Here is a 20,165-nt window from a genome sequence, read left to right on the forward strand (position 1 = left end):
CTCTGTCACCCAGGCTGGAGTGCAGTGGTACGATCTTGGCTTGATGCAACCTCCACCTCTCGGTTCAAGCCATTCTCCTACCTCAGCCTCCTAAGTAAGCTGGTCTACAGGCACATGCCACCATGCCCAGCTAATTTTTTATATTTTTGGTAGAGACAAGATTTCACTGTGTTAGCCAGGATGATCTTGATCTCCTGACCTCATGATCAGTCCACCTCAACCTCCCAAAATGCTGGGGTTACGGGTGTGAACCACTGCACCCAGCCAATTTTTATAATTTTAATAGAGACCAGGTTTTGTGCCTGGTCTTGAACTCCTGACCTCAGGTGATCTGCTGGCCTCAGCCTCCCAAAGTGCTGGGATTACAGGCATGAGCCACCGTGCCTGGCTCCTTGCACTGTTTCTTATGATAATATATCTTTTGTGTGTCTGCTGCCTGTTGAGGTGTGAAATTCTCTGAGACCTTTTAATTTTTTCATTTATGGCTTGGATTTATTTTGACATACTCCACCCTGCGATATTCTTAAACAATTATCAGGCACTTATACTCTCATAAAAAAAAATAGCTACCTTTCACTGTGCCAAGAACTTCATAAGCCATTATAACTCTTTACTCCTCTCAACTATGCCACGAAGTAAGTATAGTGGAGGTAGTATTATATGATTGTCAATGTTTTCCAGAGAAGACAAGGCTGGGAAGATTGAAAGGCGGCCCAGTGTGATAGCTGGATTATGAACCTGAACCAGACTGCTGGAGTTCAAATCTTAGTTCTATGTTGTACCAGCTCTGTGACATTGGGCAAATTACATACCCTTTGGTGTCTCCGTCTCCTCATCTACAAAATAGACACACTCTGCCAGGTGCAGTGGCTCACAACTATAATCCCAGCACTTTAGGAGGCTAACAGGAAAGGATTGCTTGAGTCCAGGAGTTTGAGACCAGCCTGGGCAACATAGGGAGACCCCATCTCTACAAAACATTAAAAAATATATAGGCACAATGAAAACAAAGGTATTTACCTCATAGGGCCACTCTAAGAATTCTTAAATGGGTTAACTAGTGTAGAGTGCTTAGAACAGTGCAAATCTTAGCTATTTTCATTCCTGCTGTTAACAAGTGATAGTCCTTCTTTCTGACATGACTGGATTTTCAACAGGGGAGTGAGAGAAAGAGCTCAAGATACAAGACACCTGAGGAAAAAGTTTGGGGCTAAAAAGAACACAGTAGGATGGGGCGGGGGGTGCGGGTATGAGCTGGAATTGCCAAGGATTGATTCATCTGAGTCCCTTGCTAATAAACCCTTCAATTTCACCCATCCTATGGCTCATGGACATGCTGTGAAGAACAAGTACACAGTGACCCAAGAGGCAGCATGCCAGGTGCAGGGCATCCTGGAACAGATACCTCAGGGACAGGAGTTTGTGAACCTTTTCCCTTTAGAAAGGTCAGCAGCAGATCAGAAGAGCTGCATCAGAAATAATTTTAGCTTCAGCTCGGAACAGTTTGACATTTGGATGGTTCTGTAAATGTACCCCAGGTCCCTAGACGTGTTCTGTGTCCTCGATACTGGGTGTTCTGTGCCCTGTGCTGGCTTCTGTATGCAGCGCTGTGCTCATAAATGTCCCCTTCTGTTCCATGCCAATAGGTGTGCTGGGGGGAAGAATATTTAAATTTTTAGTCACAAACTCATATGTATTTAGGTCTAGGGAAGTTATAGACTCTCACAGAGAAATTAGAGTTTATATGACCAGAGGGAAGGTTCAGCAGAAGCCAAACTTGACTCGTCTGCAGAAAATGCCTCAGAATAGTTGTTATGTGTCATTATTATAGGAAAAATTGTAATTACTGTCACAGACATTATTCAGAACCTTCTTCCTGTGAAGTGTTTCAGAGAGATTCAGTGGGGGTGTGTAGTAAACACACTAGGAAGTGAACATTGATCCACCACTCTATTTTTGCCATCTATTTTCTTTAAAAAAGCTTCGAATGCAGCTGGGCGCAGTGGCTCATGCCTATAATCTCAGCACGTTGGGAGGCTGAGGCGGGCAGATTACTTGAAATCAGGAGTTTGAGACCACCCCCAAAATAATACAAAGATTAGCCAGGCATGGTAGTGGGTGCCTGTAATCCCAGCTTCTTGGGAGGCTGTGGTAGGAGAATTGCTTAAACCCGGGAAGCAGAGGTTATAGTGAGCTGAGATCATGCCCCTGCACTCCAGCCTGGGCAACAGAGCAAGACTCCATCTCAAAAAATAAAAAAGCTTAGAATGCTACCCAAGTTATATTATATTTGAAGCTAATATCTAGAAAGTATATAAAATTGTAATATTATTTTTGTAAAACAAGACTCTCTTGGAAGATGTCCATTATTACATGCTGAAGAGATAAGGCATTCATTGTTACCAATTTGCTAGGAATAAGAAGGAAGTGAAGAATGTAGCTCAAAGACATTTGCATATTGTCTTTATGTTGTTACCTAATTTGCAGAAGTTTGCATACACCTATATACCTATGAAATGTATTCTCTTGCAGTAATTACCAGGAAAGGTAACCTAATAGGAGTTACAAAATTGAATGATCAGAACAGTATTAAGGATACAAGAGAAAGACCTTTAGGAAAATTAAGCACCATATTTTTATTAAAAAAATTGTTTCTGTGATTTTGCTATGAAAGTAAACTGTAAAGCAAATGATACTTTTTTATGCTATCACACAATTTTATAAAAATAAAATTTAAAATTACAAACATGTATGTCATTTATTGTTCTAAAAAATGGTGTATTGCTATAAATAAAAATATAAATGTTTGCCAGGTGTGGTGGCTCATGCCTGTAATCCCAGCACTTTGGGAGGCTGAGGTGGGTGGATCACCTGAGGTTAGGAGTTCAAGACCAGCCTGACCAACATAGTGAAATCCCATCTGTACTAAAAACACAAAAATCAGCTGGACATGGTAGCAGGTGCCTGTAATCCCAGTTACTCAGGAGGCTGAGGTAGGAGAATTGCTAGAACCCAGGAGGCAGAGGTTGTATTGAGCTGAGATGGTGCCATTGCACTCCAGCCTGGGGGACAGAGGGAGACTCTGTCTTGGAAATATATATATATTTCCAAGAACATATATATATATATGTGTGTGTTCTTATATATGGGATAAAATAAACTTATTTTCTTTCATTTTCTTAATTATATCCTAATCAAAACGTTTTTAACAAATGGATTTTGAATCTTATTTTTAGCAAATTCTCTCTAAATGTCATTTTCCAGTAGCTATGATCCTGTTAGCCAAGGACTTCCTGCCCCCCTGAGACCTGTGCCTTGCTTGGCCAGCTCTCCTGTTTCTACACTTGTGGCTGGGTCAGTTCCCCCTAAATAATGTCCTGTCCAGATCTTGGCTCTTCTCCATCTGTTGGGCATAAATTCTTATTAGAACTCCCCTCAAATATGTGTGGCTGATTCACATGCCATTCTCATTCATTCTACCCATTCTGGGTCTTCATTGCATGCTGTCTTCTCTAATTCTCGAAATAATTATAAGATATCTGAGGAAAGAACTTGTGGATATTTATTGTTTCATGACCCCTGACCTCATTCTGCTACCTGTACTCAGAGTGGAGCTAGCCAATTGCAGTGGCGTTGCTGTCTTCCACACTCCCAGCCATTTGAGAGTATTGCCCCTTCTTCATTCTCCCCTCCCTGCTAGCATCTATAGAACTCTAGAATTCTATAGAGTTCACAGTTTATAGAGTTCTATAGAGTTCACAGTTTATAAAGATCTAGTGAGTTTAGGATATGCTCCATCCTCCATTCTCCCTGGGAATGTAACCTCTACTTCTCTAAAGAAATCATTATGAGGTAGTATGAAATCATGTTGAATCTAGAGTCTTACCTTTTCCACAAAGTACATAATGCCCTCATGACCACGCTGGCCAGGGGGCTTCCAGCTGAGCACCACATAGCTCCGGGTGGCCTCAGTGACAGAGAGGTCTGTCGGGGGACCAGGCACAATACCCTCTGAAAAACAACAAGGAAAAATGAGAAGCACACATTCTGGGTAGCCCAGGACACGCAGAGAGCCACAGATGCTGCTCTCCTCCTAGAAGAAGAGTTAATGACGATTCCACAGTATAAAGAAGTATTTTGTCTCTAAAATTCCCCCCAAAACATCATTCATTCATTCATTCTTCAAATGCCATTGAAGAGGGTTTTTTGTTTGTTGTTTGTTTTGTTTTGAGACAGGGTTTTGTTTTGTTTTGTTTTGAGACAGGGTCTTACTCTATCACGCAGGCTGGAGTGCAAGTGGCGCGATCATGATTCATTGCAGCCTTGACCTCCTGAGCCCGAATGATCCTCCCACCTCAGCCTCCCAAATAGCTGGGACCACAGGTGCACACCACCACACCTACATAATTAAAAAAATTTTTTTGTAGAGATGAGGTCTCCCTGTGTTGCCCAAGCTGGTCTTGAACTCCTGAGCTGCCGTGATCCTCCCACCTTAGCCTCCCAAATTACTTGGATTACAGGCATGAGCCATTGCAGCCAGCCCCATTGTTCATTTAGAATACAGAGCTAAGGAATCTAGGACATTGTTCTTATCTTTGAATAGTTCTGAGGCCAAGTCAAGAGTTTTAGGGCGAAATCAAGGACAAAGTTCCAGAAGCATTCAGATCCCAGAATTCCCAGAGCATCTAGAGTTTAGAGCCACATGAACCCTCCAAAAGCAGGATTTACCCTGGCTCAGAGATGAAAACGAAGTGGGGCACAAAATCCTATGAGCAGATAGGCAGGAGCCAAGGTCCCAGTGGAGATGAGTTTACAGTTTTAGTAAAGTTTAGGACAATTTTAGTTTACAGTTACAGTAAAGTTGATCTTATCAGGCAGGGAGAGAGGAGACTGGAAATATATGGACTCTAGAGGTCAAGAAGAAATAATGTACAGAAAAAATACTTAAAGAAATAATGATGAAAAATTTCCAAATCCGAAAACTACAGACACACAGATTGGAGAAACTTGCAAACCCTAAGCACAAGATACATGAAGAAAACTATGCAATGTATATAATAATCAAATGTGAAAAAAACCAGTGATAAAGAGAATATATTAAAAGCATATAGGGAAAAGGAGACACATTATATATTGAGGAACAAAATAAGAATAAAAGCAATCATTCTTGTAGTGTATATCTGCACTATGCTGGGCAAAGCTCCTAAAGTACTGAAAGAAAAAATCTGTCAACCTAGAATTCTATACTCAGTGAAGATATCTTTCAAGAACGGAGGTAAATAGAGGTTTTTCATATAACAAAAGGTAAAATACCTGCACTACAAGAAATGTTCAAAGTAGTGCTTCGGGTGAAAAGGAAATCATATCAGATGAAAATATGAATTTATACAAAGAAATGAAAATCAATGGAAATGATAATGTGAGTGAATAAAACCATTTTTCTCATATTTTATACCTCTGAAGGATAACTGACTACAGTCAAATAATAATATCATATTGAGAAGTTTATAATAAATAGGCAAATAAAATGTATGACAATAACAGTACCAAGGCTAAGAGTGGGAAATGGAATAATACCATTGCAGGCCAGGCACACTGGCTCATGCCTGTAGTCCCAGCACTTTGGGAGGCCAAGGCATGTGAATTGTTTGAGCTCAGGAGTTTGACACCAGCCTGGGCAACATGGTGAAACCCCATCTCCACAAAAAATACAAAAATTAGCCAGGTATGGTGGTGTGTACCTAGAGCCCCAGCTACTTGGGAGACTGAGGTGGGAGAATTGCTTGAGCCCAAGAGGTCAAAGCTGCAGTGAGCCATGATTGTGCCACTGCATTCCAGCCTAGGCAACAGAGTGAGACCCTGTCTCAAAAAAAAAAATAAAAATTCACTGTTGTAAATTGTTACACTACATGTGAAGTAATATAATATTAGTGGAATGTAGACTGTGAAAAGATGTATATTATAAATTCTAAACTACTAAAAGGCAAAACAAAAAATTATAGCCAAAGAGAGAACACAGATAAAATGAAATAATAAAAAAATGCTCAATCCAAAAAAGGTAGAAAAAGAGAAAAAAAGAAACAAGTAGAATAAATAGAAACCAAACAGCAAGATGATTATTTTAAATCCAACCATATCAATGATCACATGAAATGTAAATGGTTAAAACACTCCAATTAAAAGGCAAAGATTAGCAATTTAGATTTTTTAAAAAGCAAGACCCAACTATATTCTGCCTATGAGAAACCCACAGTGTTAATATAAAAACATTCATAGGCTAAAAGCAAAACTTTCAACACTAACACTAATGCTAACACTAATCAAAAGAAAGCTGGAATAGCTATATTTAAAGTAGATTTCCAGGCAAAAAATACTACCATGGGTAAAAGAAGTCATGTTATAATAACAAACTGGTTAGTTCACAAGAAGATACAGTAATAAAAATGTTAATTCATCTAATAACACTCCCAAAATATATGAAGAAACTGGTAGAACTGCAAGAAGAAATAGATAAATCCACCATTTAGTCAGATATTTCATCACTACTCTCCCAGTAATTAATAGATCAAGTAGATATTAGTAACAGTAAATAATTAAGGATCTAAAAGACTTGAGGAATGCTATCAACTAACTTGACCTAGGCCAAGGCAGGCAGATCACCTGAGGTCAGGAGTTCAAGGCCAGTCTGGTCAATGTGGTGAAACCCCATCTCTAATAAAAATACAAAAATTAGCCTGGCATGGTGGTATGTGCCTGTAATCCCAGCTACTCAGGAGGCTGAGGCAGGAGAATCACTTGAACCTGGGAGACAGAGGTTGCAGTGAGCCAACGTCACACTGCTGCACTCCAGCCCGGGTGACAGAGCAAGACTCTGTCTCAAAAAAAAAAAAAAAAAAAAAAAAAAATACAATGCTTTTTAAGTGCACACTAAATATTTACCAAGATAGACCTTTTTCTGGTGCATAAAACAAGCTCAACAAATCTAAAAGGATTCAAATAATATAAAATATATTCTATTTAATTTTTATAATAGTATTACAAACAAATAAAAGAAAGGTACCTGGGAAATCTGCAAATATTTAGTAACTACATAGCATACTCCAAATAATCCATGTATCACAGAAGGTATCAAAAAATTGGCAAGTATTTTGCACAAAATAAAAATGAAAACACAATAGATCAAAATGTGTGAAACATAGCTAAAAGAGTACCTAGAAAAAAATATTTAGCACTAGGTGCATGTGTTATAAAAGAATACTTCAGACCAGGCTCAGTGGCTCATGCCTGTAATCCCAGCACTTTGGGAGGCTGAGGTGGGCGAATCGTGAGGTCAGTAGTTCGAGACCAGCCTGGCCAACATGGTGAAACCTGTCTCTGCTAAAAATACAAAAAATTAGCTGGGCGTAGTGGCAGATGCCTGTAATCCCAGTTACTCAGGAGGCTGAGGCAGGAGAATTGCTCAAACCTGGGAGGCGAAGGTTGCAGTGAGCCGAGATCATGCCACTGCACTCCAGCCAAGCTTTTTCCAATAATTAAAATGATGGGAACACTTTCCACTCATTACCCTAATACCAAAACCAAACAAAGACTTTACTAGGAAAAACCACAGACCAATATATTTTATGAATATAGATACAAAATTTCCTTTAAAATTTTTAGCAAATAAACTCAAGCAATGTATAAAAAGTATACCACAGCATGACATAGTAGGATTCAACCCAGGACTGTGACATTTAGTTTAAGTCATTTATTTTATTTAGGTTTAATAATCTAAAATTAAATCAATGTAATTCAACATGTTAATGAAAAAATAAATATCATATGATCATCTCAATAGATACAAGAAAAATATTTGACAAAATCCAACAATTATTCCTAATATAAACTCCCAGAAAACCAGAGTAGAAGAAACTTTCCTCAACTTGATAAAGGATATCTCTCTTAAGAAAAAAACCCTGAATCAAGATGAGAGGCAGATCCAAGATGGCTGAATAGGAACAGCTCTGTAGTGCAGTTCCCAGTGAGAACAACACAGTGGGTGAGTGATCACTGCATTTCCATACTAGCTTTTACTGCCCACAGACCAGGAGTTTCCCAGGCTGAAAAGCACCATGAGTTTCCAGCACAGAGAGCTGGCGCAGTGGGTCTCTGCACAAAAACTCACACAAATCTGGTTGACCATTTCAACTGGGGCCTGGAATGCCTGAGAGACAGAGCAGCTCATTCAACTGAAAAAAAGGGGGGCTGAGGGCTGGGCAAGGTGACTCAAGCCTGTAATCCCAGCACTTTGCGAGGCCGAGGTGGGTGGATCATGAGGTCAAGAGATCGAGACGATCCTGGTCAACATGGTGAAACCCCATCTCTACAAAAAACACAAAAAATTAGCTGGGCATGGTGGTGCGTGCCTGTAATCCCAGCTACTTAGGAGGCTGAGGCAGGAGAATTGCCTGAACCTAGGAGGCGGAGGTTGTGATGAGCAGAGATTGCACCATTGCACTCCAGCCTGGGTAACAAGAGCAAAACTCCGTCTCAAAAAAAAAAAGGGGGGGGGCTGAAACCAGGAGCCAGGTGATCCAGCTCAGCAGGTCCCACCCCCACAAAGACCAGCAATCTGAAATGCTCTGGACTGAGAGTTTCCAAGCAAGCACAGCTGGACCCGGGACAGTCCAGCTCTGTGGGGGAAGGGTGTCTGCCATTACCGAGGCAGTCTGCCATTACTGAGGAAATCCACCATTACTGAGGCAGACCACCTTTACTGAGGCAGTTCTAACTGTACCTCTGTAAATAAAACCACAAAGAAGTTCACACAGCAACTGGGCAGAGCCCACGGCAGCTCAGCAATGCCTCTGCTGGCAGACTGTGACAAGGCTACCTTCTTGCTGGGCAGGGCATCTCTGAAAAAAGGCAGCAGCATGCCAGGAACTTATAAATAAAGCCCAACCTTTCCAGGACAGAGCACCTGGGAAAAAAGGCAGTTATGAGTTCTGCTGCAACAGACTTAAACATACCTGCCCAGCAGCTCTGAGTGGAACAACAGAGCTCCCAGAACAGCACTTGAGCTTCTATAAAGGACAGACTGTCTCCTCAAGCAGCTCCCTGACCCCCGTATATCCAAAGATAAACCTCATAAAGCAGAGCTCAGGCTGATATCTGGCTGGTACCCTGCTGGGATGACAATAACAGAAGAAAAAAACAGCAGCAACCCTTAATGTTCTGCAGCTGCCCCAGGTGATCCCCAGGCAAACAGGGTCTGGAGTGGACCTCCTGCAGTCCTACAGCAGAGGGACCTGACTGTTAGAAGTAAAACTAAAAAACAGAAATAACTTCAACATCAACAAAAAAGACATCTACTCAGAGACTCCATCTGAAAGTTATCAACTACAAAGACCACAGGTAGATAAATCCACAAAGATGGGAAGAAACCAGTACAAAAAGGATGAAAACACCCAAAACCAGAATGTCTCTCCTCCTCCAAGGGATCACAACTCCTCACCAGCAAGGGAACAAAGCTGGATGGAGAATGAGTCTGATGAATTGACAGAAACAGGCTTCAGAAGGTGGGTAATAACAAACTTCTCCGAGCTAAAAGAACATGTTCTAATCCAATGCAAAGAAACTAAGAACTTTGAGAAAAGGTTTGACAAAATGCTAATGAGAATAAACAGCTTAGAGAAGAACATAAATGACCTGATGGAGTGGAAAAAACACAACACAAGAACTTTGCGAAGCATACACAAGTTTCAATAGCCAAATAGACCAAGCAGAAGAAAGGATATCAGAGATTGAAGATCAACTCAATGAAATAAAACAAGAAGGCAAGATTAGAGAAAAAAGAGTGAAAAGAAATGAACAAAGCCTCCACGAAATATAGGATTATGTGAAAGGACCTAATCTACGTTTGATAGGTGTACCTGAATGTCATGGAGAGAATGAATCCAAGCTGGAAAACACTCTTCATGATATTATCCAGGAGAACTTCCCCAACCCAGAAAGGCAGGCCAATATTCAAGTTCAGAAAATACAGAGAACACCACAAAGATATTCCTCAAGAAGAGCAACCCCAAGACACATAATCAGCAGATTCACCAGTGTTGAAATGAAAGAAGAAATGCTAAGGGCAGCCAGAGAGAAAGGCCAGGTTACCCACAAAGAGAAGCCCATCAGACTCACAGCAGATCTCTCGGCAGAAATCCTACAATCCAGAAGAGAGTGGGGACCAATATTAAACATCCTTAAAGAAAAGAACTTTCAACCTAGAATTTCATATCCATCCAAACTAAGCTTCATAAGCAAAGGAGAAATAAAATCCTTTATGAACAAGTGATTGCTGAGAGTTCTTCACCACCAGGCCTGCCTTACAAGAGCTCCTGAAAGAAGCACTAAACATAGAAAGGAACAACTAGTACCAGCCACTCCAAAAACATACCAAATAGTAAAGAGCATCAACACAATGAAGAAACTGCATCAACTAATGGGCAAAACAACCAGCTAGTATCAAAATGGCAGGATCAAATTCACACATAACAATATGAACCTTAAATGTAAATGGGCTAAATGCTCCAATCAAAAGACACAGACTGGCAAATTGGACAAAAAGTCAAAACCCATCAGTGTGCTGTATCCAGGACACCCATCTCATGTGCAAGGACACACATAGCCTCAAAATAAATGAATGGAAGAAGATTTACCAAGTAAATAAAGAGCAAAAAAAAGGAGGAATTGCAATCCTAGTCTCTGATAAAATAGACTTTAAACCAACGAAGATCAAAAGAGACAAAGAAGGACATTACATAATGGTAAAAGGATCAATGCAACAAGAAGAGCTAACAATCTTAAATATATACGTGGCCAATACAGGAGCACCCAGAAACATAAAGCAAGTTCTTAACTAGGTAAAAAGAAACTTAGACTCACACACAATAATAGTGGGAGACGTTACCACTCTACTGCCAATATTAGACAGCTCAACAAGACAGAAAATTAACAAGAATATCCTGGACATGAATTCAGATCTGGACCAAGCAAACCTAATAGACAGCCACAGACTCTCCACCCCAAATCCACAGAATATACATTCTTCTCAGCACCACATTGCACCTACTCTAAAATTGACCACATAATTGACCACTCCTTAGAAAATGCAAAGGAATGGAAATCATAACAAATAATCTCTGAGACCACAGTGCAATCGAATTAGAATTCAGGATTAAGAAACTAACTCAGAACTGCAGGACTTCATGGAAACTGAACAACTGGCTCTTGAATGTTAACTGGATAAACAATGAAATGAAGGCAGAAATAAAGATGTTCTTTGAAACCAACAAGAACAAAGACACAACGTACCAGAATCTCTGGGACACATTTAAAGCAGTGTCTAGAGGAAAATTTATAGCAATAAGTGCCCACTTGAGAAGCAAGGAAAGATCTAAAATTGACACCCTATCATCAAAATTGAAAGAGCTAGAGGAGCAAGATTTAAAAAAACTCAAAACCTAGCAGAAGACAAGAAATAACTAAGATCAGAGCAGAACTGAAGGAGATAGAAACACAAAAAAACCCTTCAAAAAATGAATAAATCCAGGAGGTGTTTTTTTTAAAAGACCAACAAAACAGACAGACCACTAGCCAGATTAATAAAAGAGAGAAGAATCAAATAGATGCAATAAGAAATGATGAAGGGGATATCACCACAGATTCCACAGAAATACAAAGTACCATCAGAGATTACTACAAACAACTCTATGAATATAAACCAGTAAACCTGGAAGAAATGGATACATTCCTGGACACTTGCACCCTCCCAAGCCTAAACCAGGAAGTAGTTGAAACCCTGAATAGATCAATGACAAGGGCTGAAGTTGAGGCAGCAATTAATAGCCTAACAACCATAAAAAGCCCAGGTCCAGATGGGTTCACAGCCAAATTCTACCAGACGTACAAAGAGGAGTTAGTACAAATCCTTCTGAAAGTATTCCAAACAATCCAAAAAGAGGGAATCCTTTCCAAATCATTTTATAAGACCAACATCATCCTGATACCAAAACCCAGCAGAGACTCAACAAAACAAGAAAACTTAAGGCAAATATCCATGATTAACATAGATGCAAAAATCTTCAATGAAATACTGGCAAACCAATTGCAAGAGCACATCAAAAAGCTTATCCAGCACCATCAAGTAGGCTTCATCCTGGGTATGCAAGGCTGGTTCAACATTTGCAAGTCTATAAATGTAATCCACCACATAAGCAGAACCAAAGACAAAAACCACATGATTATCTCTATAGATGCAGAGAAGGCCTTCGACAAAATTCAACAGTCCTTTATGCTAAAAATTCTCAATAAACTAGATATCAATGGAACGTATCTCAAAATAATAAAAGCTATTTACGACAAACCCACAGCCAATATCATACTGAATGGGCAAAAACTGGAAGCATTCCCTTTGAAATCTGGCACTAGACAAGGATGCCTGCTCTCACCACTCCTACTTAATGTAGTATTGGAAGCTCTAGCCAGAGCAATCAGGCAAGAAAAAGAAATAGAGAATATTCAAATAAAAAAGGAGGAAGTCAAATTGTCTCTATTTGTAGATGACAGGTTTGTATATTTAGAAGACCCCATCATCTCAGCCCAAAATCTCCTTAAACTGATAAGCAACTTCAGTCAAGTCTCAGGATATAAAATCAATGTGCAGAAATCAGAAGCATTCCCATACTCCAATAACAGACTAAAAGAGAGCAAAATCAAGAACGAACTGCCATTCACAATTGCTACAAAGAGAATGAAATACTTAGGAATGCAAATAACAAAGCATGTAAAGGATCTTTTGAAGGAGAACTACAAACCACTGCTCAATGAAATAAGAGAAGACACAAACGGCAAAACATTCCATGCTCATGGTTAGGAAGAATCAATATTGTGAAAATGGCCATACTGCCCAAAGAAATTTATAGATTCAACACTGTCCCTATCAAACTACCTATGACCCTTATCACAGAACTGGAAAAGACCACCTTAAACTGCTTATGGAACCAAAAGAAAGCCCGCAGAGTCAAGACAATCCTAAGCAAAAAGAACATAGCTGAAGGCATCACGCTATCTGACTTCAAACTATACTATAAGGTTATAGTCATCAAAACAACATGGTACTGGTACCAGAACAGAGATATAGACCAATGGAACAGAACAGAGGCCTCGGAGGCAATGCCACACATCTACAACTATCTGATCTTTGACAAACCTGACAAAAACAAGCAATGGGGAGAGGATTCCCTGTTTAATAAATGATGTTGGGAAAACTGGCTAGCCAAGTGCCGAAAGCAGAAACTGGACCCCTTCATGACATCTTACACTAAAATTAACTGCAGACGGATGAAAGACTTACACATAAGACCTAACACCATAAAAACTCTAGAAGAAAGCCTAGGCAAAATCATTCAGGACATAGGCATAGGCAAGGACTTCATGGCTAAAGCACCAAAAGCATTGGCAACAAAAGCCAAAATAGACAAATGGAATCTAATTAAGCTCCAGAGCTTCTGTACAGCAAAAGAAACAATCATTAGAATAAACCAGCAACCAACAGAATGGGAAAAAGTTTTTGCAATCTACTCATCTGACAAAGGGTTAATATCCAGAATCTACAAAGAACTAAAAGAGATTTACAAGAAAAAGACAAACAAACCCACTCAAAAGTGGGTGAAGGACATGAACACTTTTCAAAAGAAGACATATATGAGGCCAACAAATATATGAAAAAATGTTCATCATCTCTAGTTATTAGAGAAATGCAAATCAAAACCACACTGAGATACTATCTCACACCAGTTCGAATGGCAATCATTAAAAAATCTTGAGACAACAGATGCTGGAGAGGATGTGGAGAAATAGGAACACATTTACACTGTTGGTGGGAGTGTAAATTAGTTCAACCATTGTGGAAGACAGTGTGGAGATTCCTCAAGGACCTAGAAATAGAAATTCCATTTGACCCAGCAATTCCATTACTGGGTATATATCCAAAGGACTATAAATGGTTCTGTTACAAAGACACATGCACAAGTATGTTTATTGCAGCACTGTTTACTATAGCAAATCCAACGCAAATGCTCATCGATGATAGACTGGACAAGGAAAAATGTGGCACATATACACCACGGAATACTATGCAGCCATAAAAAACGATGAGTTTGTGTCCTTTGTAGGGACATGGATGAATCTGGAAACCATCATTCTCAGCAAACTGGCACAAGAACAGAAAACCAAACACCACATGTTCTCACTCATAGGCAGGTGTTGAACAATGAGAACACATGGACAAAGGGAGGGGGGCATGACACACTGGGGTCCGTTGGAGGGGAATAAAGGAGGTACAGTGGTGGGTAGGGAATTGGGAAGGGATAACATGGCGAGAAATGCCAGATGTAGGTGATGAGGGATGGAGGGAGCAAACCACATTGCCATGTATGTACCTATGCAACAATCCTGCATGTTCTGCACATGTACCCCAGAGCCTAAAGTGCAATTATATATATGTATATATACATATATTCTTTTAAAAAGCCCTACACTTAATGTTAGGCTTAATGGTGAAAGATTGAATGCTCTCCCCATGGGATCAGGAAAAGGGAAAGATGAACAGTCTACCACTTGTATTCTACATTATACTAAAGGTTCTAGATGAGGCCGGGTGCGGTGGCTCAAGCCTGTAATCCCAGCACTTTGGGAGGCCGAGGCGGGTGGATCACGAGGTCAACAGATCGAGACCATCCTGGTCAACATGGTGAAACCCTGTCTCTACTAAAAATACAAAAAATTAGCTGGGCATGGTGGTGCGTGCCTGTAATCCCAGCTACTCAGGAGGCTGAGGCAGGAGAATTGCCTGAACCCAGGAGGCGGAGGTTGCGGTGAGCCGAGATCGTCCCATTGCACTCCAGCCTGGGTAACAAAAGCGATACTCCGTCTCAAAAAAAAAAAAAGGTTCTAGATGGAGCAATAAGGAAAGAAAAAGAAATAAAAGGTATCCAGACAGAAAAGGATTTATGTTTATTTATAGATGGCATAATCCTGTATTAGAAAATCCATAATAAATTTCAAAAAAAAAAACCCTGATGTTTACGAGAATTAATAAATTAGTTTAGCAAGGTTGTGGGACACAAAATCAATATGCAAAAATCAATTGTTTTTCATTATACTAGTTTCTTTATAAAAGCAAATTAAAGTAAAAAGTAATACCATTTACAGTATCATCGGAAATATGACATACTTGAGATTAAATCTATTAAAATGTGCAGGACCTGCACACTAAAACTACTAAACAGAGAAATTAAGGCAAACCTAAATAAATGGAAATACAGAATATGTGCATAAATCAAAGGAGTCAATGCTGTTAGGTTGAAATCCCAGCACGTTTTTGTAGAAATTGAAAAGCTAAATTTAAAATTTAAATAGAAATGTAAAGACAGAATAGCCAAAACAACTTTGGGGGGAAAAGCCAACACAGGATTAGAGGACTTATACTTATTTTGAGGTGCTAAAATTTATATATTAAAAAAATGAAGCTCAGAAAAGCTACAGTAATAAAGACAGTATGGTATTGACAAAGGGGAAGAAAAACAGAGATTCCAGAAATCAATCTACAAATATGTAATCAGTTGAATTTGACAATGATGCCAAGACAAATTTGTTGGGTAAAGAATAGTCTTTTCAATATATATTGCTAAAATAATTTAATAGCCATATGCAATTATAAATGATAGTAATAATTGAGACCCTTCTTGTAATATAGAAAAAATAATAATTTTAAATGGATCACAGAGTGAAATGTAAAAAACTAATGCTATAACATTTCCGGGAGGGGAAAAAACAGGAAAAATACCTGGATTTGAGAAAGATGCCCAATGTCACGAACACTGGCCAATGAACACATGAAAAGATGCTTGACATTATGAGTAAAATGCAAATCAAAGCCACAAAGAAATGCCACTAGGAACCCACTAGAATGGCTAAAATTAAAAAGACTGGCCACACTGAGCGCTAGTGACAATGTGGGAGTAACTGGGAGTCTCTTGGGGTGCTGGTGGGAATGTAGCATGGTACAATCATTTCGAAAAACAGTTGGCAGTTCCTTTAAAAATTAAGTATACACTTATCGTATAACACATCTATTCAACTCCTAGGTATTTATGCAAGAGAAATGAAAGCATATGTCCACAGAAACAGTTAAGAATGTTCCAGGGAGGCTGAGGCAGGAGAATTGCCTGAACCCAGGAGGCAGAGGTTGCAGTGAGCCGAGATCGTGCCATTGCACTCCAGCCTGGGTAACAAGAGCGAAACCCCACCTCAAAAAAAAAAAAAAAAAAAAAAAAAAAAGAATGTTCATAGAAGCTTAAAACAGTGAATGAATAAATATACTGGAATGAATTGATAAACACACCAACGTAGATAAATTTCATGCTGAGTAAAGAAAAACAGACAAAAATGAACATGATTCAATTTATCTAAAATTGTAGGCAATGTAAACTATAGTTACAGAAAGCAGATCAGTGATGGCTGGAGATGGGGGGAGACGTGAAAGGGAAGAATTAGAAAGGGGCAGGGGTAAATTTTAGGGATAATAAATATGTTCATTATTTTGATAATGATGATGGTTTCATGGGCATATACACGTGTAAAATTTATCAAATTGTACATGTTACATATTTGCAGTTTAACTGCATGTCAATTACACCTCAATAAAGCTGTTAAAATAAAATGGGATTCTCTGATAATGTTACTTAAAACTCCAGATATTTTAGAATGTTCTTCCCAAAACGTCTTAGGACATGCACACTGCACTCTCTACAACAAAAGTTGAACTGGCTAGCAAAACATCAGCAATAGTATCTTGGGCAACCAGACTTCTTACCTGAAGGTTCTTCTTCAGTAACAATGATCTGACCAGTCCAGGGTGCTGAGGGGCGACCTGAACAGAGACAAATATAAAAATCATAGATGTTCACAAATGTGCAATTTATCAGCTGCATTGATGAATTGGGAAAGTGGCTAGATTAGTCACAACTGGGATTGTTACTAGTAGACTTATGTGTTTTCCTATGAATCTTATCCAACACGTAGAGGGCATTGTGGGGAACACAGTCCCTGTCCTCAAGGGACTCGTAATCTGCTGGAGCCTAGAATCTGCCTGGACTGGCTGAGATGTTTCTGTTGTACAAGCTAGGTCAATAACCTGTATTCATTTAACTGTTCAATATGAATCTCCTGAAACAGGTAGGCTTTCTCATCCCCTCTGAAGAGATAGCACGCGTTTGGGAGAAGCATTTCCAGAACAATTGTAAGCCCAGTAGTTATTTATCTGTCATAATGAAGATGAAACAGGAGAGGTGATGATCCTCCAGGAAAGCTCAGCAAAGCAATTTTTCTCATTACATTTTGAAAAACATTACAAAGAAAATCAGTTGAGATCCTGAGGAAGGAAAATGAATGATATGGGTACCAAGTTAAAGTGAAAATTCACTTGTAAGATCCCGTAAACATGAGAGAGAATGGTTCTAGTCCTGCATTAATAAAGGGACTTTTTGCCAGAGTTTGCACAAAAACAGAAAGGTGGTAAAGGAGATAACTTATTTGCAATTCAGACAAGTCTTTTTTTATTGGAATTTATAAAAGAGGAGTACATGAATGTATGAGATGGAATTTGCCAGTTTAGAAAAGGGGGCAGGAAGTCAGAGGGCTGGTGAAAAGTGACTGAAGAGCAATCAAGGAACTTGAGGAGATACAGTTGCCAGGGAAACTGTGACATTATTTTATTTATTTATTTATTTTGAGATGGAGTCTTGCTTTGTCTCCCAGGCTGGAGTGCAGTGGCACGATCTTGGCTGACTGCAACCTCTGCCTCCTGGGTTCAAGAGATTCTCCTGCCTCAACCTCCTGAGTAGCTGGGATTACAGGCACCTGCCACCACACCCAGCTAATTTTTTGTATTTTTTTTAGTAGAGATGGAGTTTCACCATGTTGGCCAGGTTGGTCATAAACTCCTGACTTCAGGTGATCCACCCGCCTTGGCTTCCCAGAGTGCTGGGATTACAGGCGTGAGCCACCGTACCTGGCCAGTGATGTTATTTTAATTAGATTTTTACAATGCCACTACATGTACTGAAGGTAAAGAATAACATTGTGAATGTGGCATAGACCAGCAGTCCTCTACATAGGTGATTTTGCCCCTTAGGTGACACTACTGGCATCTAGTGGGTAGAGACAAGCAATGTTGCTCAGCCTCCTGCAATAAATATGACACCCCCAGCCACCTCCTCCCACAACAAAGAATTGCTGGCCTAAAATGCCAGTAGGGCCAAGGTTGAGAAGCCTGGCATAAGACTGAAATGTTACTATCCAACACTTCTTGTAATGCCATTTTATGTTTCCTATAGTTGGAGATGTCATATGGGTTTCCATGAAACAAATATAGGGCATGATTCATGTACCACGGTTTTGACATTAAGACTTGGAGACTAGGCCAGGCGCAGTGGCTCAAGCCTCTAATCCCAGCACTTTGGGAGGCCGAGGCGGGTGGATCACGAGGTCAAGAGATCGAGACCATCCTTGTCAACATGGTGAAACCCCGTCTCTACTAAAAATACAAAAAATTAGCTGGGCGTGGTGGCACGTGCCTGTAGTCCCAGCTACTCAGTAGGCTGAGGCAGGAGAATTGCCTGAACCCAGGAGGCGGAGGTTGCGGTGAGCCGAGATTGCACCATTGCACTCCAGCCTGGGTAACAAGAGTGAAACTCCAACTCAAAAAAAAAAAAAGACTTGAAGACTAAACATATTGAAATATTATTATTGTTATTATTGAGATAGGGTCTTGCTCTGTTGCCCAGGCTGCACAAGCACAGCTCACTGCACACTTGACCTCTTTGGCTCTAGCGATCCTCCCACCTCAGCCTCTTGGGTAGCTGGGACTATAGGCATGTGCTACCACACCTGGCATTTTTTTCTTCTTTTTTTTTTTTCTTTTTGTAAAGTTGGGGTCTTTCTATGTTGCCCAGGCTGGTCTCGAACTCCTAGGCTCAAGCAATCCTCCTACCTTAGCCTCTCCAAGTGCTGGGATTATAGGCGTGAGCCATGGCACTAGGCCTGAACAAATTATTTTTGAGTCTGATATGAGAACTCGAACATAGATCAGATATAATGGTGTCTATCTGTTTTTCCTTTGATATAGAGAGACACACTGTACTGAGATATTAATGCTCTAAGGGTGGACTCCAAGGTAAAGAAATAGACCTTGAGCCAGAAAGAAAATTATTTTTGGAATGTATAACAACAGGAATAAAAATGCTCTCCAGACTCTTTGCTTTCATACTTCATTCCACACACAATGCCTGGAACTCAGTTTAATAACATAAAGTCTTCTGAATAAAATAAAATAAAGCTCTTAAGAGAATGGATAAAGGCAATGTTTTCTGGGGATTTTCCTCCTTGGATTTTCTGATGAAACACAGGATTTCTTGTTCTTGCCTCCCTCTAGTGGAAGGGAGAGAAACGACCTTGCAATGAAGCTGATTCCTGCAGTCATTTTTAAAAGGTTTACAGAAGATCCTGAAAAAAGAAAAGTACTTACTTTTAAGTCTAGCTTTCTCAGCTGGATCCAGAGCAGCCACAGGCTCAGAAACTCGAGATGGGAAACCTATTCCCGTTTTATTCACAGCTCGAACTCGGAAGATATAGGAACGACCTTCAATCAATCCAGTGACCGGAAAACGAGCAAACTTCACAGGTGTGTCATTGCACTGTGACCAGCTATCTGTGCCCACCTCACACCTAAGGGAATGAGTGATTGACAAAAATATTAAAAGAAGTATGGCTCAGTGAATAGCTCCAGAGCTGCAAACCCGTCCAGTTGTTTTGGATCTTCTCGTTGTAAAATATCCAAATCAAGTGTGGCTCACTAGCTGGTGAACTGCAGACACTCAGTTCCACTCAAATGCACTGTGTCTTCTTTACCAAGAGGAAAGAAGTCTCACGTCCTTCCGGAACTCATGAAAAGCAGGCATCTGAGGGGCCTTGTGTACAAAGCAGATGGGTTTGGGGGTTGCTGAAATAAGCAGATAAATGTCTACAATCTTTGCCTTGGAGAGGATCCCTCAAACATCTCCCTGGCTGATGCC

The 20,165-nt window shown here is 40.0% G+C and overlaps 1 protein-coding gene across 3 annotated transcripts in view; it reads right to left on the bottom strand.

The window, feature by feature from the left end:
* Nucleotides 1-20,165, bottom strand: part of MYOM1 (myomesin 1) — a 194,559-nt gene that overhangs the window by 79,019 nt on the left and 95,375 nt on the right. For all 3 annotated transcript variants that reach the window (XM_074383712.1, XM_003924808.4, XM_003924809.3), the window contains exons 12-14: nucleotides 19,619-19,818; nucleotides 16,907-16,963; nucleotides 3,887-4,011 (exon numbers count right to left, since the gene is read on the bottom strand). In XM_074383712.1, the coding sequence (XP_074239813.1) occupies nucleotides 3,887-4,011; nucleotides 16,907-16,963; nucleotides 19,619-19,818 (382 nt within the window). The remainder of the gene's footprint in view (nucleotides 1-3,886; nucleotides 4,012-16,906; nucleotides 16,964-19,618; nucleotides 19,819-20,165) is intronic.

This window comes from Saimiri boliviensis, chromosome 13 (assembly GCF_048565385.1).
Source record: "Saimiri boliviensis isolate mSaiBol1 chromosome 13, mSaiBol1.pri, whole genome shotgun sequence".
Taxonomy (NCBI): Eukaryota; Metazoa; Chordata; class Mammalia; order Primates; family Cebidae; genus Saimiri; species Saimiri boliviensis.